Source organism: Pagrus pagrus (assembly GCF_965226575.1).
Source record: "Pagrus pagrus genome assembly, chromosome: 19".
Taxonomy (NCBI): domain Eukaryota; kingdom Metazoa; phylum Chordata; class Actinopteri; order Spariformes; family Sparidae; genus Pagrus; species Pagrus pagrus.
This window is the reverse complement of record NC_140203.1, coordinates 1,880,139-1,904,023: the sequence shown is the minus strand read 5'-3', so window position 1 is coordinate 1,904,023 and position 23,885 is coordinate 1,880,139. Positions and strand designations below refer to the sequence as shown.

General features: G+C 45.1%; 1 protein-coding gene across 4 annotated transcripts; it reads right to left on the bottom strand.

Moving 5' to 3' along the window:
- Positions 1–912: 912 nt before the first annotated feature.
- Positions 913–23,693, bottom strand: LOC311274782 (ceramide transfer protein-like). 4 transcript variants are annotated; one of them, XM_084382737.1, is made up of 19 exons: positions 23,059–23,693; positions 20,133–20,267; positions 10,931–11,047; positions 10,717–10,782; positions 7,407–7,514; positions 7,080–7,218; positions 5,577–5,660; positions 5,194–5,351; positions 4,941–5,033; positions 4,759–4,845; positions 4,554–4,646; positions 4,326–4,397; positions 3,274–3,369; positions 3,029–3,161; positions 2,865–2,935; positions 2,650–2,778; positions 2,406–2,535; positions 2,175–2,303; positions 913–2,087 (listed from the first exon to the last, which is right to left on the bottom strand). In XM_084382737.1, exons 1-18 carry the CDS (start codon positions 23,167–23,169, stop codon positions 2,176–2,178), a joined length of 1,950 nt encoding a protein of 649 aa, XP_084238863.1. In that variant the 5' UTR covers positions 23,170–23,693; the 3' UTR covers positions 913–2,087; position 2,175. The 4 variants fall into 4 exon arrangements, with proteins under 4 accessions (XP_084238863.1, XP_084238864.1, XP_084238865.1 ...); XM_084382738.1 differs by lacking the exon at positions 10,717–10,782; XM_084382739.1 differs by lacking the exon at positions 4,326–4,397 and having other exon boundaries at positions 23,059–23,691.
- Positions 23,694–23,885: the final 192 nt, after the last annotated feature.

The window sequence follows — 23,885 nt, the reverse complement described above, 5'->3', positions numbered from 1 at the left end:
AGTAAAAGCGGTGGAATGTAAATATCGTACAAGAAAAATACTAAAATCTGAACCAAAGTATTTCTGACAGTGTTTGTTTGGAAGAGATATTTTAACCCGTCTGTTTTTCTGAGAATAAAAATCTAATCTATTCCAGAGATGCCTTGTGCGTCTCCTCCTCGCTCCGCCATCTTGAATTTGAACTCAAAATGAAAGAGAAACAAAGATAACAACCATCTGGAATCACAGATAACTCTTCTGGGCGCTGCCACTTGGTGGATGAGACATGGTACTCCAGCTGTCCTCTGTAGTGGACAACATGCATGAAAGGGAGAGGGTCCTGTGATGGGTCCAAAGTCCAGAGTTCAACTTTAGGAAAAGTATTAGGGGCAAATAAAACATCTATACTAAGAAGAAATCATTAAACCTGCAGTAGACGACTTGTTGAGCAGTAAATACTGATGTCACCGCAGATCTGTTCCTTATAAACTGCACTGTCACTGTGATATTCAGTCTGTCACCAGGACGGAGCAAAAACAGGAAGTCATTGTTTCCCCCTGTCACTCTCCCCGGGAAACAGTGGGACAACTGGAATAACAGGAAACTCTCCACTGCAGCTGAACATAAGCCGCTGATGGAGGTGAAGAGTGAGAAACTGAGGAATCCAACCAGCATTCCAGCAACTGGACCAGTTAGTAACAAAACCTGCCGACTGAAAAATAAACCGTGTGTTTTACTTCTCGCAGCACTGAGCTCAGGTTTCTACCTCACACAGACACACAGTTGTCTTTTTGTGTTGAACTCTGGTCTTTGCAGCCGTCACACAGATCTAACTGACTGTAGCAACACAGGGTCAGTGCTTTGACTGAAGGTCGGTGTGGGGACACTTCTACTGAGATGAAATTGAAATGAATCTCTTCGTAACACTAGAGCTGTTAGCATCACCTGGTTTATTCATTCAGTAGATACATATTGCAGGACAGATTTTAAATGGCCTCCTGAAGGATCAGAGGCGACAGTGAGGGGAGTTTAGCCGAGAGGCACTTTGACTAGTGATGTGTCAGGAGCACTAACAGCGCCCTGCGTCGCGTCTCTACCTACATTTCCTGGAACTCTAAGGCATCTGGGCTCGACTCGATCAACAAAAACAACTTTCAGACCTTCAGAGAAATGTTAGCGACTCTATTTACAACATTCAAAACATGTGCTATGACACAAATATAAAGCCAAGCGGAACAATGTACACAAACTCTGTTTTTGTACATAAAATATACGACACGCTCCCATCAGCTCGTCGCTCCTCCAGCACCGCCGAGGGGCGTCTTCATGAGAGCGACGCAGTCAGGGAGGTCGAGTCTTACATCATCGGGGTCACGAGTTAATGACGGCCCTCTGGACTCGACGCAGATGAGACGACGCTCATCTTAAATCAATCTAATGTTCTACGAGCAAAAAGTTAACAGCTTAAAAAGAAAGCTGGGAAATGACTACTGATGAAAAAAATCAACACAAAATAGAAACTAGACAATAAAAGTCTATTAGCAAAGATCTGCTTCTTTTTTACAAACCTCTTATAGAACATACGTACATTTATATATTAATATATCTGTAAGAAAAGAGACACGAGCTGATGTGTTGGCTACTCGAGCGTGAGGGAGCCTTCATGTGGAGGGAAGGTCGACTGAGTCCTCTGCTGGCTGCTTCATAATCCCCTTTTAAATAATCTGCTTAATCCAGGATGTTTTCATGTGTGATATCTTGTTTCATTTGGGCCTGAATGAGCGGCGCTTCTCAAGAACTCTTCAGGGTCTGAACAAGAGTCCAGGTTGTCAGTGTGAAACCGTTTTATCTGCAATTTTTAGCAATGAAAGCACAAAAAAAGGGGAAACAAGTCGTAATTTTTCTTGAAGTGATGTGATAAAGTCTACAATACTTTCATCTGACCGTCACTCAGAGGTCTTGTTTGAATGCAGCCACCAGAGGGCACCGTTACGCCCCTTCCTCCCCCACAGGACCTAACGTATATCTATGACCGGGAGGCAGAAACCACTCTGACGAACTGGTCTCGTCGCAGCAGCAGTCAGCCTGAAGATCCTCACGTCTCCACACTGTAAAGATGAAGAAGCTCTTTATTATCATGTTACAGATGTGACAGATGAAAACATTATTAATTGGTCAGTGAGCTGCTGCGTTACCTCAGAATAAGATGGGTTTGCCTGACGTCTTCTCCTGGACGTAGGAGGTGAAGCGTTTGAGGAACTTGGGGTACTCCCTCTTAGCCACGGCCCTGAGCACAGAGGCCGGGGCCCAGCCTCCAGGATTCACTGCACACACAAAATGGATCCTTATAGTTAAAATGTCTTCACACTGTCCACAGCTACACTATCAGTTTCAAAGTGGGAGAGTGGGTTTAGGGCGACACGCACCATTGGCGACGTAGGTGATTTTACAGAGGATGTTGTCTCTGCTGATCTCTTTGTCTCCCTCTGGTGGGCTGACCAGGGTCTGACAGATCATGGCGATGTTGATTTTGGCACGGACGCACCTGCTGGACGGCTGTGAGACGACAGGACAGAGAATTAAAGAAGAGCGGCAGCGTGATGAACGATCAGAATTTAATGAATCCCTCGCACGCTGTCTGGAGCCTGAAACGGATCTGAGGGGACTCACCTGAGCTTCGTCATGATCCACGGAGAAGTTGCAGACCAGCCAGGTGTCGGGGTCGTTCTCGTTGTTGGCCAAGATCTTCCTCATGGCGGACAGGTACAGGACGTCCCTCTGAGACGCAGGCCACACCCGCTGCATCAGGATCAGATACCATCAGATTCAACGATACAGAACATCAGATCCATCTGACTGTCGACAGAGCGTGCAGATTTTCTTACCTTGTGAGTTTGATAAACGATCGCAGCGTTGTCCGACAACGTCTCCACAACGTTGAAGTTTTCAATAGTTGCTAAAAACAAGAAAGAACGACGGAGTGTTACGGTGAAGTCGTCTGAATCATGAAGTGTTTAAGCTGGCGTTTATTTAGAGTTAAAGGACGTACTCTCCCAGTCGTTGCGGTAGGTTGTGTCCCAGAAGTAGTGGCAGACCTCGTGACCCGTCACCCCCTTCACTGAGTGGGTGGCCTTCAGAGGGTCCAGAACAATCCCGTTTTCCTCCACCTCCCTCCTGTACACCTACACACACACACACACACACACACACACACACACAGATGTATATTTAACTTAGAAAACACTGTGGTCCAATAACTATCAGATGAATACGTTCAGTAAATCCTCCTCGTACCTTCATCTCTCCTTCTTCTACGACCAGCTGCCAGTTGGCGTCTCCACCAACGTCCTGCAGGGAGTAGGTCATGTGATTCTGCACCATCTCCTCCACCTGTAACACGAGCCGAGGACAGGCAGAGGATGTGATATTGATTATGTGATGACAACTTGAAAAAGATATCAACGTGGTGTGATGGAGTCAGTGTGCAGAGGACCGACGCTGCGCCTCCGAGGCTGCACTGAACCGACTCTCTACACGTTACACAGTGTTTGTGTTGCGTCCTCTGAGGACAGCTGTTCATTTAACAACAAAAATACTGTTGACGTCTTTTTCACAACAAAACGAGACCGAGAATAAAAAATTTGCTTAAAAAAAACTGAGGACAAAAAGGTCAAAACTATTCTTATCAACAAATAACTGAACAATAATGAAGAAGTGTTTGACACCAGTCGACTGTTTGAACCGGGTCATCTCTGACCCGCTGCACCGACACTGTGAGGTCATGTCTCTGTCAGTAACTATGACAACATCAGCTGTTCTCAGAAGGCAGACGTAACACAAGTTCATGCATCAGAAGTTCAAAGCAGCTGAGATGAAGCGTGAAAACAAGCAGGTCAGCACGAAGACAACCAGACAAAGTTAATGTGAAGTGATAAAAGCTGCGGACGACGTCAGTGAGCTCCTGTTCAAACAGCCACACTGGATCCACTGAGGAGAGCGAAGTCTGACAGCACGAGCACTATGTGGTGACTCAGTGTCTGTTCTGCTACATTACAACAGACCCAGGGGAGAAAACAGCTGCTTCACATCACCTGGATAAAGTTTAAACCTGATTAACCTGTTGGGCCGCAGGAAGTTAAAGCTTTAATTCACCCAAACTAGAACTTAGAACATCAAATAAGCACAGAAGAAACTTCAGACCACCGTGTTCAACAGGAGGGGACGCTTCAGTGAGTCATGCAGTAAGTTCAACACTCATGCAGACATGGTGTTTAGTCCAGGTGCAGGTGAGGTACAGAGGAGGGGGGGGGGGGGGGGTGACTGGATAAGACTTAGCAGTGAGTTACCTCTGAGCTGAATCTGTGGACATCATGAGGAGGGGCCATGACTATCAGAGCAGGGGAGGACTGACTATGAGGCTACGAGGGCGATGAGAACCGACGGGATGATGGAGAGGAAGAGAGAAAGTATGTGAGGCGTACAAATCAGGAACAGGGAGGAATGGAGGTGGATCAGGTGGAACGCTGGGAGCAGCTCGTAGCTTCGTTCAGCTTTAGAGGGAAACGTTGGGATACCTTGCCGGAGAATCTGTGCGTGCCGGTGGTGGAGTAGACGTCTCCAGGAGGGACGGGGCTGGACCTCTGGATCCTCGTCTTCTCAGTTTGACACTGGACACAAAACAAACACAATTTAAATCAACAACATGAACAAAAATGATACTTTTCCTCCTGTTTTCTGACAGAATAACTTCACAAATTTCACTTCTGATCTTTCGCTCACCTGCTCTTCGATCTTGTCCTGTCTGTCCAGAGCGGCTTCGACCGCATCGAAGAACTCGTCCTCGTTGATGAGGCTGTTCGGACCCTCCTGATGGTGAAGAGGAGAGAGAGCGTCACTTCAAAAAGCTCCAACACATCCCAGAATTCATGCTGCTTCACGGATGAATCTGACGAGTACTTCACCTCATAATCTGGACCTCCGAAGTGAGACTTCTTCTTCAGCTCATTGAGCGCTGATTTATAACCCTCCTCTATTCTTCTTCTCTTCTCCATCTCCTGCACACAAACACACACAGGTAAACATCTTGATAACTTCCTCTCCATACATGTGGTTGTTCACTGACTATCATTAAATCCTGAAATAACTCTTTGATTGCAGATAGCTGCTTCTTCAGCGAGCAGATGATCCTGGCTGATGGATCCACATGGTACACACCTTGTCCAGCCTCTTCTGCCAGCTGTCCTCTCTCTTCACCATGAGATCGATGCAGTGGGACAGAGTGGCGAGGATCCCAGCCGTGGTGGCCTTGAACGTGATGGCCTCGCCCTTAAAGTCTATGCCATTGATTCCCTTCGGACTCGAGGACTGGAACACTGCACACACGAGGAGCAACGAGGTGAAACAAACGCTGAAGTAAAAATGTGATGCCGGCTGTCGGGTTGTTTTTTATTTTCACATCCTCCAGTTCTGATGCTGCAGTTTACAAAACATTCTTGAGAGTTAGACTTATCAGTAAAATATTAAGCTTGATTTATGAACTTTTGGTCACAAGTATTGAAGGTTATAGTAAAAACTCAGTTTTCAGCAGCCGTACTCACATTTTTCTTTGCTGCCGTTGTTGTTGTGCACAAACTCTCCTTCTGTCCGGGTGTTGGGGAAGTCATCTTCATCGTCCTCCACGACTGGAAACAAATAGAGAAGGTTTCAGAGGAGGGAAGACCAACACAAGAACTCCAAACAGGTAGCTGCTACACAGGAGATACTGCGACTGAGAGTCGTCCAGGGCAGGGTGGCGCCCTGTGGCCCATTCACAAGTTGAGCTCCAGCCCAGCGCACCATCAGACTGACAGAACGCTGCTGTGCTGGACAACATGACAATGGTCCGGTTTCATCTTCAGAATGGACAGAGGGTGAGAGAGAGGGAGAGCGAGGAGAGAGGGAGGTGAGGAGAACAAAAGCAGGGCTTCATCCACTGCTGCCATGAGCAAATGTTCAGCCAGCCAACACGGGCCGAGGGCGAGAGGCCCGGAGAACAACTGCTCTGAGTCACAACACACACACACACACACACACACACACACACACACACACACACACACACACACACTGACACACACACACACACACACACACACACACACACTGACACACACACACACACACACACACACAGTCAGCATGTTTCCTCTAAACGCTGAATATTATTTCTCCGACGTGTAAACGTGGTGTAGAGGAAGAAAGTTAGTTGTTTATTTAAAACTGGTTCCCAGAATTCAACAGTTTTACTTCTTTTACTTTTGTCTGTGACAAAATAAACTGTAGTAATAATTTGGTTATTTCCTCCATCAACAAAACGTCCTCACAACTTTCTAGGCCCTGAGAGTTTCCATTTTCATTTTCACTTCAAATCTTCTAGTTGCTTGTTTTGTCTGTTAGTCTGATATACAGAGAAGATATTCAGTTTAATATTATAGAAGAATATTCACATTTGAAAATCTGGTTTTATGTCCTGACAGCTGTCATTTACATTTTCAGATCCTTCTTCACAAAGATGTTACGACAGCAGCTTCGCTCTGTCCTGGAGGCTTTCTGCAGGTGAGTTACAAAGTTCAGTTTTCTTAAATCTGTCCAGAGTGAGCCCTCTTCTTATCACAGGATAAGTATCTGGAAGTGCAGCTGCAGGCTAACGCTAAGCTAGCTCTGTCGTCTTTGAGGTGTTGTGTTTATTCTTCGGATAAAACACTGAGAATCTGTGATCCTGCATCTGATTTAAACTGAAAGTTCATTTTGTTCGAGTTGAAATGGTGAAACCATAAAATTAGTGCTAAATACAGTGTAATCTTCTACAAGTGCCATCTTCAAACTGTTTTATCAGAGCGGTGATCTGAGACATGAAGATATTCATCCTACTGTCACGTATGACAAAGAAAAGCATCAAATCCTCATGTTGGAGAAGCCAGAAACAGTTTTTAATCACTCGAGTTACTGATTTGCTTTCAGCTCCAAAACAAACCTGTGATTTTTACAATTAAATAATCTTTAAACATCAGCTCCCGACAGAACAGCTGGTTAAAAGGAGTGTGGACGTGTGACGGTCTTACTTTTATCCCTCTGCAGCTCATCCTTGGACACGACGTCTGCGCAGCCATCGAAGTATTTCTGCAGCGTGTCCACCTGCCTGCACAAGATGTCTCTGAAGGTCTCCATCTCTGCCAGCTTCTCTCTCAGCCTGTGGCCCTTCTGAGGAGACAATAAAGCAAACAAGTCAATATTTTCACAGACCACGATGAAACCATTCCAGCATGTGTGCCGACTGAATTAACAGTCCGTGTGCTCCTGCAAACACCAGGTAATCCCCCATGTGTGCAGACGCAGTATTGAAGCCAGTGACCTCCCGAGCCACAGTAAACATTTCCCAGAAAACTCACCTTGAAGGAGGAGGTGGAGGTGGCAGAGAAGCTGCTGGTGGCTGACGTTAGAGACAGCATGGAGCCGTGTCTCCGCAGGCTGGACTCGGAGCCATAACCAGAATCGGCCTGCGAAGAAAACGCAGGTGTGGAGACGAACAGAGGGAACAAGTGAGTGAATAAAAATCATTATAATGTATTCAAACTAAATATTTAAGCAGAACAAACAGGCCATGCATGAGAAAAGAGCTCGACTGGGACTCCAGAACTCAGCCGTGAAGAAGCAAACCCAGAGACAAAGAAGAGAAGATTAAGTAGGTAAGTAAACTAAAATAGATAATGCAGCATATCGAGTCATACTGATATCTAAGTAATGCTGCACATTATATTAATATTAATGTGTCTGATACTTCAGCTGTCCTGCTGCAGAAGGTTGATGTCAACACTATGAGGGAGGTGTTGAAGTGTTCGGTCCGGCCTCACAGCGAGATGAAACATTTTGACAGAGTGACATCACCGTTCAGTGACCGTGGCAACACTGCTGAAACTCCAGCAGACTTCCTGTAAACCTGACTGGTTCCCCTCTCCTGTTACATAACGCTCTGGCTCTCAGAATAGACGCTCGTGACAACACACACACACACACACACACACACACACACACACACACACACACACACACACACACACACACACACACACACACACACACACACACACAGGTCGACAGGAGAAAGGGAGACGTGTTTCCCTTTAAGAGGCGCTTCCTGTTTCATCCACCAGAGGGCGCGAGATGCACACGCACGTGACTGGCATTTGTAAGAGCTCGGGGTAACTGTCGGTCAACGACCAGGAGTAACTCGGCCTGCGTTCACATGGATTTCAGTCGGTGCTGCTCGCCCTTTAGCCAACATACTGCTGCCCCACTGCTCCAGCTCACTGTTTGTGTGAGGGCTGATGCAGGTTGAGGATGTTGCAGCTGTACCGACCGATTAAATCTGAGAAATGTATCAGCTGCTGGCTCTCCTGTCAGCAGCCTCACCTGCACAGTAATACCTTCTGAAGATGCAGGCAGCACGACGAACACTGAGTAACTGTCCCTGTGTTAATGTGTTCATGTGTAAGGTGATTAAAGTGTGTGTGCACCAGGGATTCAGACAACAAGAGCATGAACACTGATGCTGTTTTTATTTGTACTGATTTATCCGTCTGACTGTCAACATCTGCACCTTTGACCCATTCAGAACTGTCAGTGTTTACTAAAACCTTCATTTCTCTGTTTCTCAGATGGAAACTTTGCTCCAATGTTCGTTAACAAATCACACAAGGTGTTTCTTGAATCACGTGTCTTGAAAGTGACAACATCGTCCAAAACAAGCAGCAGACTTTAAAGGAAGAAACCCACAAATGGTCTAAAGGGTTAACATTCTTCATTTCATGCCGTTTTTATAAACGTATTCTTGACTTTATCTGATTTACTGAACGTCTCCCTCAATGTGTTGATGATTATTTTCTGGTTTCTCTCCTCTGTCACAGTGAACCGATCATTTCTAGGTTGAGGACGTCATCTTCATCTTCAAACCGTATCCTAGAAACGAGTGTTGTTTTCACATGAAGATGTTGAAACTAGGAGGAGCCTGAAGTGTTAGCTGCTGGAGTGTTTTGTGTCTCCCTGGAGATGCCGAGCTGCTGAGTGCTGTGAGTAATGTGGGTTAGAAAAGGAAGCGGGCCTTCTAGGAAGAAGAGTTTTCAGCGGTGACTCATGGTGGGTGTGGTGGTGGCCCGCTGTGAGCGCATGTATATGTATGTCCTCCTGCTCCGTATGAGTCAGGGAGAGTCCCTGATGCCGGGACGAGGGAGGACGAGGGAGGAGGGGGGAGGAGGGGGGATTTCCCTGCTGACCACGAGGGAGTACGCATGTTTTGGCAGAGGGACTGAAGGTGTGGTCGCTGACTTCTCATCTGTCAGACTTACTCTGAACTCCACTCTGCATTGTTTCTGCCTTCGATTAGAAAGGAAGAAGGAGTTCTGCTTCTCTTTCCTCTCCGGCTCGTGGGGGTGTCACCTCCCCAAATCCACCATCTAGCTTTTCATTTAAACAGGATCAGGGTCAGACTACTATTAACGTCACTTTATCCTGGGGGCTTTCTGCAGGCTGGTGTTTGACAAGCTCAGATAATATTCACCAAAAATAAAGTTCAACAAAAAACAGCAGCCTTCAGTGATTCAACAACAAACAACAAAAGATAGAATTCAGTTTAAGTTCAGTTCCTCAAATCTGTCCAGAGTGAACCCTCCTCCTAAACAAATCAGTAAAGGATCTCTGACTACCAGTCAGCTGATTGTCTTCGTGCAGCTGCAGGCTAACGCTAAGCTAGCTCTGTCATCTAAGTAGGCGAAGAGAACAAAATACTGCGAGAATCGTCAACCCTGCTTTTGATTTTGACGTCAAATTGAAAACTTGTGTCGATCAAATGTTTGACTTCTAAACCTGATTGTTTGATCAATAAAATGCTTCAAACGGTTTAATCTGAAACAAAAAGATATTCGTTCTACTCTCCTGTATGACAAAGAAAAGCTTCATGTCCAGAGTGAACCCTCTTCTGAAACAAATCAATAAAGGATCTCTGAGAAAGAAAATAAACCGACATCTCCACGCTGTTACCAGTCAGCTGATCGTCTTCTTGCACACAGGATAAGTATCTGGAACATCATTTACATATTGACGGTTGGTGCCTGTGTCTACATGTAGGTCCTCCTTTCCTCCATTGTCTCCTACTCATCAGTCAACAGAGATTACGACGCTTCCTTTGTCCCTCACACTGACTGAACACAGTTGGTGTCACTACAAGGCCGTCACGCTGCCCTCTAAAGGCTGAACTTCACTGTGTAGGCAAACAAACAAAGCGAGAAGCGTCCTGACTGTAGTCCACGTTAACCTCGGTGTTTCAGCTGAACCCAGAAAATCATTACAGCAGGGCTACAAGCCATCTGCTGCCTGTGATTCACACAGCATTCTCAGCCAGTCCAACCCTTTTCAGAGCCGCCCGTGCGTTAAATGTGTGTGTGTGTGCGTGTGTGTGTGTGTGTGTGAAAAAGGATTATCCTAACCCCGAACCAACGGTTAGTCCAAGGTTAAGATAACTTTCAGCTGAGCGTGCCCTTTGTGAAAGGCGTCACGTAGGATAAAATATCCACACAGCACGTGTTTGTGCTAAAATCTGCTATGGACTGAACAAATACACAGACAGGTTAACACAAACACACACTTGCTACCACAGTGCACAAGTGAGGCACTCGTTAAGTCCTACAGACTGTCTAACAAACGCACCAGTGGTGGAGGGATGATTATTGTTCCCTGGACTCCTCCATTCTCTCTCCTCCCCTCTCTGATACTCTGAGAGAGACACACACACATGCATACAATAAGCACACACACATACACAAATCCAACTTTATAAAAGATCATATTTATTAGCAGCAAATGTGAAACGGATCTGGTTTCTTCTGATTGTTCGTAAGTGCGTTAGCGTTGCGTGACTCACCCGGTGCAGCTCGATGGAGTCGATCCACTGGTGCCGGTGCTCCGGGTCCTGAGCTCTGAGATACCACACGCTGTCGTTCACACTGATGTCCAGCCGGCACTCGTCAAACTCGTGAGGCTGGAAAACAAACACAGGAAAAAGGACAAAAAGTGAAGTTAGTCAGTGTGCATTGAAAATACACCGCTGATCCTCTGAAGTCCCCGACAGGCTCTCTACTTGTGCCTCCAGCTGAATGTTTGAGCTTCGCACTTATTCATTATTTTTTAGTTTATTGACTTGCGTAACCTTTTGGCTTAAGTTGTACAGATTTCAGCTTATTTCACAATAAGCTGAAATGCTTGTGTCGGCTTGTGTCGGAGTTCAAAGTTCATGAGGGAGCAGGGAGAAGGAGTAGCTGCCATTTTAGCGTGCTAATTATATTTTTCTGTAAAAAAACAGATTTTTATGTATGCCTTTATACATGAGTGAAGGGGATCTTTCAGTATCAGTATCGAATCCTCTCTCGACATCACGCAGAGGCAGAGAGAGGACGGGATCCTGGAGGACGGCCTGAAATGAGGCCAGCTATGGGAACCCAGCTGGCTCGTTATCTGTCATAATGATGTCATACATTTCTGAGCCTGCTGTCATGTGCTTTTCATAGCGACAGGAAACACACATCTCTTTCCTGCTCAGGAAGAGCGGAGGGATGCATGTGTGAGGTGGCCTTCCATGGAAATGGCTGTTAAAATGTCAGCGAACTAGCAAACGGCTAACGTCTCTCCTGCAGGCGACAATCTGCTCCCGAGTCAGCTTTAACGACTGGAAACATGGCAACAGTCCCAGTGATGTCAGATGAATCACTCCTACTGCAGGACTACCTGCTGAAGATTACGGCTTCAACTAAACCATTCTGTTTTTTATTGTCCATTCATATCTTGATTAATAGAGAAGTTGTTTGGTCTTTAAAATGTCAGAAAATGCAGAAAAATCTGTTTTGATGTTTTAACCCAAAGATCTTCAGTTTACTGTCACAGAGGAGGAGAGAAACCAGAACATGTTCAACGTTAACCAGCTGGAATCAGAAGCTTTCATTTTGTTTCTTAAAAAACTACTAAACAGCTGGTGACTGACTCATCTATTAATCGTGCAGCTCTCTTGTATGCATCTCTCAGAGACAGAGGACAAAGAAGAGCGTAACACTTCAGCCTCCATTTTCCGTCCCACAGGAGAAGCAGCAGATAACTGGCCTTTTAAGGAGACTTGCAGGATGGAGCCTAATGGCCCTCCAGTGAACTGACAGCACTGTAAAACTGCTGCACTTGCATCGGCAGCAACCAGGGACTGTGTGTGTGTGTGTGTGTGTGTGTGTGTGTGTGTGTGTGTGTGTGTGTGTGTGTGTGTGTGTGTGTGTGTGTGTGTGTGTGCTGGGAGAGGGTGGAGGTGGAGGGAGTGCTGGTGACAGCGATGGTATTTACCTGTGCAGTATTTACCAAATGCATCAGGCCTCCTGACAGAACATCACTGAGCCCTGAAGCTAAATCACTCTCCAGGTCTGATGACAGCGAGCGAGCCGGCTGATGTCAGAGAGAGTCTGGATGGTTCAAGTGTGGCTGAGGGCACGGCTCAAGAGGGACAGCGCGGGTAATTGAAATATTATCTAGCTGCAATATTGCCCAGTGTAATATCTAAATTACGGAGGCTGTGTCTTTCTTTTGTTAAAAAGGTCACATACACATCAGCTGCTCACATCTCTCATCAGCACTTCCAGAATGACTGAACAGCTCCAGTGTTTGTTCAATGAGTTCATTCAGGACCGCTCTGGGTTAGTTAATCAATACAGTGCTGTGAGAGTTAAGTGTTATAATTACACTTTATTGATCATTCCCGTCCACCAACTCTATTTAATCTATACAAGATTAACACAACATCAAACACGCGCATGTGATCATTAACATTGTAACAGTGTATGAGAAGTGCTCGGAGACCGCCTGAGCTCAAACCACTACTGAAAGTGATCCTACTTCAGAGAGATAAACGGCCCACTGTGGTGTCTTTAGAGAGGTTTCACTGGCCCGATGGTTCTGCCCAACATCTGGACGGCGCTGAAGCCAAGACCAGATGCTCGGTGTCAATAATGCACAGCGTGAGGCTGAACGCTGAAGGCTTTCCAGATCAGATGCGCACTTGAACGCTGCCAGCAGCAGGAAGACAAGATCAACCCCAGCGGCAGAGACGGACAACAAGAGGAAGCAGAAGAGGGGAAGGAAACGAGCGTGACCCTTCTTTAAGCCTCCATTTGTTATAAGGAAGACAAAAGATCAGCTTCTGCTTCTTATATAAACTGAATTTAAAGTACAACCCCTCAAATCTGAAAAAAATTCAAAGAAAAATAAACACAAGTGTAGAAATGGTAAAAATATCACGACTATACTTTAGTTAAATGACAGAAAATGCTGTGTTTCTGAACACAACTTGGACGGTTGGTACTGCAGCTGGGACTCTCGTGTCGGTTGGTTGCTAGGACAGAGAAAATGGATTCCTCTGGATCACCTCTGGACTTAAGGGGTCACGGGTACACTGGCTGGTAAGCAGTGTTGAGAAATGAAAGCCTGCACTGGGTCTGAGAACGTGACTGGGATCCAAGGCTACAGTAAACAATAATCCATCACAGGAAGGTCATCTCAGCGGCCGTGCACTTCACAAGATGACATGACATGCTGACGATGACCTCAGCCTGGGCTCCATGTGAAAGGCAAGCAGACAAAACATGGAGATGCAAGTTTGTGTGTCTGTGAAGGCTGACAGTGAAACAGCGTCCAGCCTCCTGTGACCAACAAGTTGATGGATATTTTAGATATGATTGCAGCGAAGCACTTTAGAGCCCAGATCAATATTTGATTATCTTGCTGGAACAGGAACAAATCAGAGAGGCAGTAAGTCTTTATCGTGCCATAAAGGCCCACACAGTTACTTCACAATAAATTCATAAAACTACCAGAGACCAAAAATAGACTGAGACCGTGAGGAGACACATTCTGTCTGCAGTGATGCTGAGGTTCGCTGTGGTGCTTCAACCAGCTCTGTGTGAACTTAATGACTAGTAATTATTCAAGTAATCATGTAGCCTCAATTTCAAGGATATTCGACTGCAGAGACAGCCCAGTTTTATGCAAAGGCAATCTTTCCAGCAGTGAAATACTTCTCTAAGAAGCCCAATATGTGTAACAAAATAACCACAACACAGTCAACCAGTGCAGACGACACAAATGTAAGTGTTGCCCACTGAGATACCATATTTACTGGTGAGGAGCTTCTGCCAGCAGCGACTTCTGGTGTCAATAACCTCCTCTTTAGTGGGGCCCAGCTGAGGCTCAGCCATCATTATATCCCAGATAATCAGAGTCTTTGATTCTCGGGACTCATTTTTGTGTGACTTGGATCATTTTCAACTGTATGGTTGTATAAAGGAAGACGTTAGGGGGAGATCGGGACAGGAAGGGACACAAAGTTTTATGAAATCATTACAGCCAGAGATATTAGCTGTTATTTCCCAGTGCTGCAGTGTAACAAGTGATATGAATGCCAAAATCAAAATGATGAGACAAAACAGCTTTTGTCTGTCTCTGTTCTCTTCAAACATAAACTTCCTATTGAGCTTCAAAAAGCCTCCCCGTCTGTCCTCTCCTTCCAACCCCTCACTGAGCTGGTGTACGTGTTTGCAGTCACAGAGCTGGATGGACGGGAGCCTCCCCTTAAAATACCTTGTGATATTCACTACCTAACAAGAATAGAGGGAAACTGAAACCAATGGAAACACAGAGAATCCCTGCAGCTGAGCTCCATTACTCATTTGTGCAAAATTAAGCAACATAATTATGCCTCTGCAGAGGAGATTCAGACAAATATAGTGTTACTACTGAGGCCTGGAGCCAGGAACATCTTTCTGTCCGCTCTGGATGGAAATACGGGATCCCTTCAGCCTGCGTCCAAGAAACACTGACTCACCAAGTGGTCAGAGCGAAACCCAAGGAAAGGGAAGGCTAAATGAACAAGGGTGAGAGTAAGAACAACAGTCATTGCTGAAACACACCCACACACACACCTAAAGACTTGTGCATGTGGTTCCTGGCCCTCCTGATGACCCCCAGCGTAGAGGAAGTCGCATGTCGTGAGGAAGACTCATTTCCTGACTGAAGACACTTCAGTTTCCACAAAGTTTGACGTCACTCATCTATTCAACATCCACTCGGTCTCTTTCTTCTTCCGCATCTTGTGTTTCATTGTGACAGATATTGCGTCCAGAGCCTTTCGCCTTTAAGAACTCAAAAACAGTCCAGCGCCAGACTAATACACATCCAGTCTGCGCTACTCACCAATTCCGGAGAGAGGAGGAATTAAAAGTAGGCCAGTGTGCTCTTATTAACTGACCGTGGATCTAAAAATGGCCTTGGTGGTTGGCAGCCTTTGTAGGTACAGTTGCAAAAGCAGCTGTGGAGGCACACTTACACCAGAGACAATTTTCGCGATTACAATTTGCCCCAAAAAACCTGGAACAGCGTGACGGTTGGTTGATGGTTTGCTGTAGTACCACTAGCCATGAATCTACTGAACGTTTACAGGATTTCAGTCAGAATTCGTCTCGTGTTATAACAAATGATCTGCACCATTTTGCCTTTGTCAGATGTAAAGCAGCGAAACGAGAAGGGCATCGTTCGTAGGTCGATAGCGGGTCTGAAGAGAGGGATCTAAATTTAGAGCTAATGCATGCTGGAGAGGTCTACAGTAATGCTACAAGGGAGTCCTGAGTACGTCCTAAAAATACTACACAGGTACAGAGAGGAGTGTCGATCTGAGGATTTTAGATCGTGATCAGAAAGTGTCAGCGTGAACACAAAGAGGACACTTATGACCTACCTATACCATTATGTAGACCGGAGGTGGACACCATGAATAACAGTGTATAATGTGATCCAGTCCAGCAGCTCTGCAGTGAATACTCCCTTTGTGAAGCCGACGGTGTCCAATTTTAATTGAGACTGTCGGACAGATGCTGTTTCCAGACGGGAATTGGAGGCATTAGACTGCATTATTTATCTGAAGCTGTTGTTGTGGCTGATACGTTGTGCCTTTTAGAAAATGTCCCACCTACTAACGGTGATCTGAAGCCAGGTAATATATATTAGGATTACACAGATGACCAGTTGAGATGGGGTATTTGTTGTTGGGGAATACGACCCTGCAGTGCAAACTTTGTTGATGATTGAAGAGTGAATAAAATATTGAAGTTTTGGCTGTCTGTTAGCAGCGAGTTGCAGGAGTCTCGTTCAGTTGATCTTAATCAAGTTATTCGATGAAGACGGACTCTTTAGAGAAATGCTTCTGTGAACTTGCAAGAAATCACACGATTTCTAACACGTCTACTAAACTTTCTCAACTTTAGCATCCAAACCAGAATCTGTGACTCAGAGTGAAACCTCGACCACCGACTTCCCTCTGACCTAAATGCATATATGCAAACAGTATGCACACTAAAACTGACAGAACATTAATTGGCAACTATTTTTTGATTCTACACAAATTATCATTTTGCTTTTCAACATTTGCTTTTCGGTGTCATATTCTAGTAAATTAACTACCGCCTGGTTTTGGACTGCTCATCAGATCACTGATGAGTGATGCCTGTCAGATAAACCGAGACATGTTAGGCGTTTTCTCACATGTGAGTGAGACATGAGGTATCACTAGTTGGTTACGGTTAGCGATGACAAAGATCAGCTGCGTTCTCAGTGACATGACTGAGTACTGTGAACGTTCAGCAGCTAACAAGTAGCACATAGCCGGGCTATTTAGCTTGGAATTTAACAGAGTTGTTCATGTTTTTATTACACTAAAAAAAGCTAACAGAGCTTGTTGAACGTAGCAAACAAACCGCTAACACATCTGGCCAGCGAGCGCTGCAGGATAGTCAGTGTCTGTGCACGTTCATGTGGAGGTATGTGGCTGTGAAGGAAAGAAGTTGGATTTTTTTTCAGTTGGCTATTTTCAATGCTTGTTCTTCTGGTTTCTACAGTCTTACATACCCCAGCTTTATCTGAAACAGGATGACAATAGGATGCCTCGACCCTGTAAACATTTAGTATGATATAAATGCAAATATGGTCCTCACCAAGCTGACATGTAGAGTATAAAAGCAGCAGTACAAAATCCCAAGTGGTACATGTGAGAGCAAACTGTATCATAGTTCATCTACATCTGAGGGCAAGTGTGAGAGCCATCAGGGGAAATAAAGTAGGAAATCAAAGAGAGAAATACTGGCAGCAAAAAAACAATATTTCTGTTCAAAAAAGGCAGTAACTGTCTGTGCATGGCCATCACCAGCGATAACTCTTTGTTATATACGAACCAGACTTGGGAGGCAGATTTCCATTGGGATGAAAAATGAGTGCAGCAGAGCACCACATGGAGGTTAATATTTACATAGGCTGGGAATGGAGGAAGCTGAACAAATACAGCTAATAGTGAAGCCTGCTTTATGCTGCCTGGGAACAGTAACTTATTCATTTCCCTTGTTACTGTTTGGAGAGAGAGAGCCTGAGCTGCAGTCAATGACTGACCTGAGCTCCCTCTGAAACATGATGGAAGGTGTGAACGTCCAGCGTTAAACACCGGTGACACATTTGGATTTATTCATCTCGTTGCCTAACAGAGTGTGGCAGCTCTGTGAATCTGTGAGACAGGATGGTGTCAGACATCTGATTCTGCTTCTACTGTAAATACATGAAGCACAACGCTGCTGCTGCTGCTGCTGCTGCTGCTGCTGCTGCTGCTCTAAACTGCATTCCTCTGTCTTTTCTATACAGTGACGCAGCATTACTGGTCTCATGATGAGGTTTCACTGAAGCGTTACCACATAGCATGCTGTTATGAAACTCAAACAGTCACCTGACAGGCCAGTTACCCTCGAGCATAACTTGGGACATAATCAGGAGTTCTTTGTAAAAATAGTTTATCACCTGAAGAACGAGTTCAAGAAACTCCAGGGTGAAGGTCCTCATGATTAAACACCGTCAACCAAGAGTCGAGCTTTAGGCCGACATAGGAGTCGAAGAGGGAACTGAGTGTTTTCTCGTGAATTAAAGAGAAACATATGGTGGATTCCTGACATCTGAATCACATCGAGTATATCACATGCCAAATTTCTCAAAACTATGCGAGAGGCTGAGGGAGAAAGCGAGGGAGGAGGGTAGAGTCTTTTCTCCTTATGTGCTCCTCATGTGATCAGCAGTGATAAAGTGGAAACTGAAAAACTGTGATCAGGTAAACTGAAGCAGCATTTACAAGATTAAGACAGCACTGCAAGAGGTGGAGACACTTTGATATGAAAATTAAAGCAGTGTTCTTGCTCCTGCTGAAAGGTCCTGATCAAATGTCAGTCACAACAGTGGAGTCGTTTCCACAAGCAAGTGAAGTTAAAAACAGAGGGGGCGTCACGATTTTGATCCTAAAGTGAAAATCAGCTGAAATGAGCGTTCAGTTTTCAAACATCAAAATCTAAGGCAGGACTGGTGATTCTGCCAATATGTTGTTTTCTCTCCAACTGACTAACTTTTTAAGAGCATAATAGCAGCTAGCTTACTGTTAGCATGTAGCTGCACTTCCAGACTCTGATCCTGTTTACATGAAGACGATTAGCTGACTGGTACCAGAGAAAACTCGCAGAGCATCGCCGATGTTGGGTTTACTTTCTTTTTCAGAGATCCTTTACTGAATTGTTCCAGAAGAGGGTTTACTTCTTTACTGTTTATTGTTTCATCCCTGATTTACCAGGTTGCATTTTCACCTGTGTCCGTTTGTTTGTCGGTTTGTCAGCCCGATTACATCAACGTCAAATCTACTGAGTCGCTCTCGGCCCAGAATACACCCCATTAGTTTCTGTTGTGGATCCAGATAAAGGGAAGCATCCAGAAAAGTTTTCTTGCTTTCTTTCCAAGTCAGGAGATAGAGCTTTCTCGACAATATAATAATATATGGATGTTGATCACAAAAAGACTACAAATGGGGACTTTTGGGCCTGTGCAGAGGAATGAGCGCTACTGAAAATACTCTTTTAAAAGGATAATCTGAAAATGTAACTGGCAGTTGTCATGGTGTAAAACCAATGATCTGTCATTCTTCACAAATCCAGAAGTAATAGTTCAACACTGGCAGAGAAAAAAATGTTTAAAATCAATCATGGTTTTGGAGAAACGCCGCTTAAAACTCATTTTCTTTGTAGCACGTGTCGTTGTTGCTTGAGAACTGAACAAAACATGCAGTGAGGTTAAAAGTGGGTCAAAGGTGAATTCAGGCCAAAACAGACAAAGTTTATATGTTTCACAATTCTTCCACGAGCCGTCATCGACTCTGAGATCACCATTAACAACAAAAGCAGCCCACACATTATTCAGGCAGGTTTACCAGTGAGTTTGTCAGCTGATGGCAACAGTTAGTCCCCAGTTGATTTGTTTTGTTGATTTAATCTCATTCCCTGAATTGTTGGCAAGATTATTAAAGGGTTTACAAAGCTTTGCCAACTCTGAATAACAACATGATTGAGTCAGACTGCTCTGATTAGCCCGTACGTCTGTAGCTTCACAAACAATATAAAGGGCTAGGGTTAGGGACAGGCCACTCTTCAGTGTGGCTTATCTGTCACTTCTCTTCCATTCATGAGCAACAAAGCACATCATTGGTTGTGGTGAAATATGCCCACTGTGGTTAGATTACCCATGCAATCAAAATGCCTGAACACCACAGCGCCCGGCTGCTCGGCTCTTTCCAAACAGAAGGTTAAACCGGAGCAACGCAGAAAATGGGCTGAAGCTGCAGGTGAAGCTCCACACAGGCCTTTTGTGGCTACATTTGCAATTTAAATAAACACTCACAGAGTATCCTCTCATGTCGTGTATAGCAGCGGATTGTGTGCCGCAGTCACTTCTGCTGTTTGGAGGCTCAAACAGCGAGTGACGGTTCCTCTCTCTTAGCAGATCAAGCCGTCTTGAACAAACAACAGCGTTCATTCTTGTAAGACATTTTGAAAGGGCCGATATTGCACAAACTTACGGCTGCGTTCACGAACAAAGAACTGAGGTCAACAATGTTCTGCTGACAGATGAAAGACGTACTGAAGCACAGAAAGGAAGAGTGCTGCTTTGTAGTGAAGACTCTCATTGATACTCACAGTGATGACGGCCTTGCTCAGGCAGAGGGAACCCCGGCAGCCATACTCGGTCTCATCCTGAGACTTGTAGTAGCTCAGTGTGTTGTTCTTCAGGACCACCCAACGGTCCTGCCATCCATGGATGTAATTTGTCCACTGAAAAGCAAAAGCACTTTTGTTATTATCTTTGTTTGCAACCAAAATTTAGATTCCTGGCCAACATCTTGAGATGCTGCTTCAATATATCCACGTAATTTTCCTTCCTCATGATGCCATCTATTTTGTGAAGTGCGCCCGTCCCTACTGCAGCAAAGCAACCCCAGAGCATGGTGCTGCCACCCCTTTGCTCCACAGCTGGGATGATGTTCAGCTTGCAAGCCTCCAAACATAACGATGGTCACACATTTAAACTTCTGACCTCAACTGTACATATGGAAAACCACTTTACAATATAATTCGGTTTAAGAAAATGGATAAACCAAAAACTACAACCTCAACAATCACCACAGAGTTCAAATCAACGACAACAAAGTTACACAAAGTCTTTCAGGGACTGTTGGACTGGACCGTGAAATTAGAGAATAGTTTCCATTTCCATATTACAAACATTAATCGTACGCGTCTTCTCTGAGATACATCTGTGAAAAAACTTGCGTTTGGACACACGTGAGATTTTATGTACAGAGTTGACTCATTAATCCTCACTGGATCTATGACGTGTATCGGGCTTAGTATGATGGAACAGGTGAGCTGTTCTCAATGCGGATCTGCTTAATCTCACAATATGCTTGGTTAGCGGGTCAGCATGCAATCTGTTTACAGACAGCAACTGTACAGTGAGATTAATACCACGTTAGCTCGCCAGCAGCTTAAGTAATTAAAACTGTGGTCATTTTGTCCAAAACAGAGTCTTGAACAAGCGGCAGAAGCATATGGCCAAATAGGTTAGCAGGACTTAGTCTAGCAGTCGACTTAACTGTCTGTTTATCAAGGAAACACACATCAACAATAGCTCGCAGTGTTGCCGTTACTGACACACTGCACAGACGAGTTGTACCGGCAGCCCAGCAAACGTTTCCCTGCACCTAACACACTGCTGTCAGAGCTATATTTACACTGTGACTGGACATTTGCCCGTAACACTAACAGCATTTGCTGTATCCACATTGTTATCACCGTAGACATGGAGCAGGAAAGAGCCTTAACTTTTGATTCGGCCCGTCAGCAGTCAATTAATTACAAGATCAGCACAAAGACATCTTGCCCTTTCTGATAGAGAGGCACTAATGTCTGCACTAATGTACACGAGGCGAAAAAAAAGAGCAGCCCTCTTGATTTATACTGGTAACAATCATACTGGCCAACACTCCCCACTTTCCCAGCAGACTCCTGTTTCTTCATCACTGTTTCCTCCCAGCGTCCCAATTCTCCTGTTCACCCAATTTATGACGAATGGTCACAACTTTTCCCCTTTCAGTCATCACAGCCTCTTTCAGGCTCTGTGCAGAAGGCAGTGTGCTGTATTGCTGCACCTCATTGAGTAAGACGGGCAGAGAAATGAAACTATGGTTTAAAGGACAGAGGGATGCATTCTGTAATATCTATGTGTAATTATTATTTCGCTATTCTCATTCTTTAAAAATGTCCCAGGAAGTCTCTGAAACTTTGCACTTTGGTTTTGAAATCCTTCCTGTTTCTGAGGTGTCAAGTTTGGCAAGTATGCTAACAACTAGGGCCATCACCAGATTTTTATCATACATATTAATCTGTCGATCATTTTCTCAGTTACACGATGAGTTGCTTGGTCCTAATGTTTGGTGTTTCTCTAAGCCTAAGATGACGTCCTCAAATGTCTCGATTTGTCCACAACCCAAAGATATTCAGTTCGGTGAAATTTGACTTTTTTCTTAAAAATGTATTCTAGCCAATTAATCGTTTATCAAAAAAGTAGGGATGCACGATATGGATTTTCTTTCTAGAATGTCATCTATACAGATATTTAACCAATAAGGCTGGCCGGTATGGCCTTAAAGTAATGTCACAATATTTTTAGGCCACATCACAATATACAATATATACCTCGATAATTTTAAATCTTCTCAAAATTACTTCATTAATGTTAGTAAATGTCACAATAATTTGACCAAACAGAGCCTACGTCCTTGGCACATTCACAAAATATCAACACAATAAGAGTTCTGACCAATAATCATAAGTAATGTGGATATAATGAATAAGTGGGTAAAGACAATTAGAGCAGTCATAACATGATATAACAATATCAGAAATCGACGATGATGTATAGTCTCATATCACGATCTATATCATATATTGCCCAGCCTGATAACCGTTAATCTAAATTATATAATAAATAATAAAAATGTATATCGTGCATCCCTACAAAATAGCGTAACTGTCAACAATAGGCTTGTGATGGGATTTTTGGAAAATTGAGCATCTCACAAGAAACTGAGACTCTGATTTTATCTGTATAAACATGAAACTGGAGGAGAAATGACCAGTGTTAGATAGCTAACGATTAATTTAATATTTGACAACTAGTCGACTAGTCGCTGCAGCTCTGGTAAACACTGCCATGGCCAACTGTGGTCATACTTGTGCAGAACAGGTGCACAGCATGGATACAGTTAATATACAGGTGTTACACAGTTACCTCCACTTATTACCACAGAAGATTCATCTGAACTATCTCAGCGGGACCTAATGAAGCTCTCTGTGCGGCAGGTCACCTCTGTTCCTCCCGCTTCAGTGGGGATCACCTGCTGACATGTTGAAGCAGTGTGGATAAACCTGACCACCGAGCAGACATGCCGGGATCTGTTGCAAACATCAGCCCGGTATGCAGACAGGCGCCTCCCCGGCAGTTTCGCCCTCGGCTCTTGGCAGTGACATTGACGGAGCTGTGAGGTGAATTCAGCGGACTCACCTTACTGAGGACCCCGCTCAGGTCGACCACACCGACCAGATGTCCGGGCTCCTCTCTGGGCTCCATGTCCTCCTCGGACCCGGACGAGTTCCAGCTCTGATTATCTGACATTTCTTCAGCAGTCGAGTATAAAAACAACAGAAACTTGGCACGTGACGCTCAGGAGAGCTGATGGGGAGCAGCCAGCGAGGACCTGAGTGACAAGCAAACGATGAGCAACAGTTCACTGGGTCATGTTGAGCTAGTATCGACTGGACCGACAGCTCCGGAGCAGTTAACCCTAACAGCCGAGCTCGTGAGCGGATCGATAGCCAGCAGGTTCGCCGTCGTCAGCTAAAGAGGCTGACACATGATGCGGTCACTGTCCAGGTGAACGTTAGCTAAGCCCGGCTGGGACGGTAACGGTCAGCTCGGACCCCTTTTTCTTCGGCGGACGTTGAATCCCAGAAAAGGCGGAAAGAAAGAGGATGTCACGCAGATAAACGAGCTCCGGCTGGCAGCAGTGATCCGCGGCGGACTCTCAGATGGACGCTGCGGCCGCTGTGCTCCTCTGGTGACTGGTGACGGCTCTCCGGCTCAGCGCCATGTTCGTCTGACGTCTGCGGAGCTGCTTCTTCTTCTTGTCGGGGGGGGAGCGCGTGCTCTGACTTGTGTGCTGCGCAGGGGCGCTGGCTCGGGTGACGTCACCAAATCCACCCCTAAAGTGGAGCAGGCCCCTCCCCCTGGTTCTAAAAACAGGTCACGCCCCCTGTTTATACCAGCAGGCCCCGCCCCCTAGTTAAAGCTCTGTAAATAGACAGGAGAGCATCTAAACACACCAGCAGGAC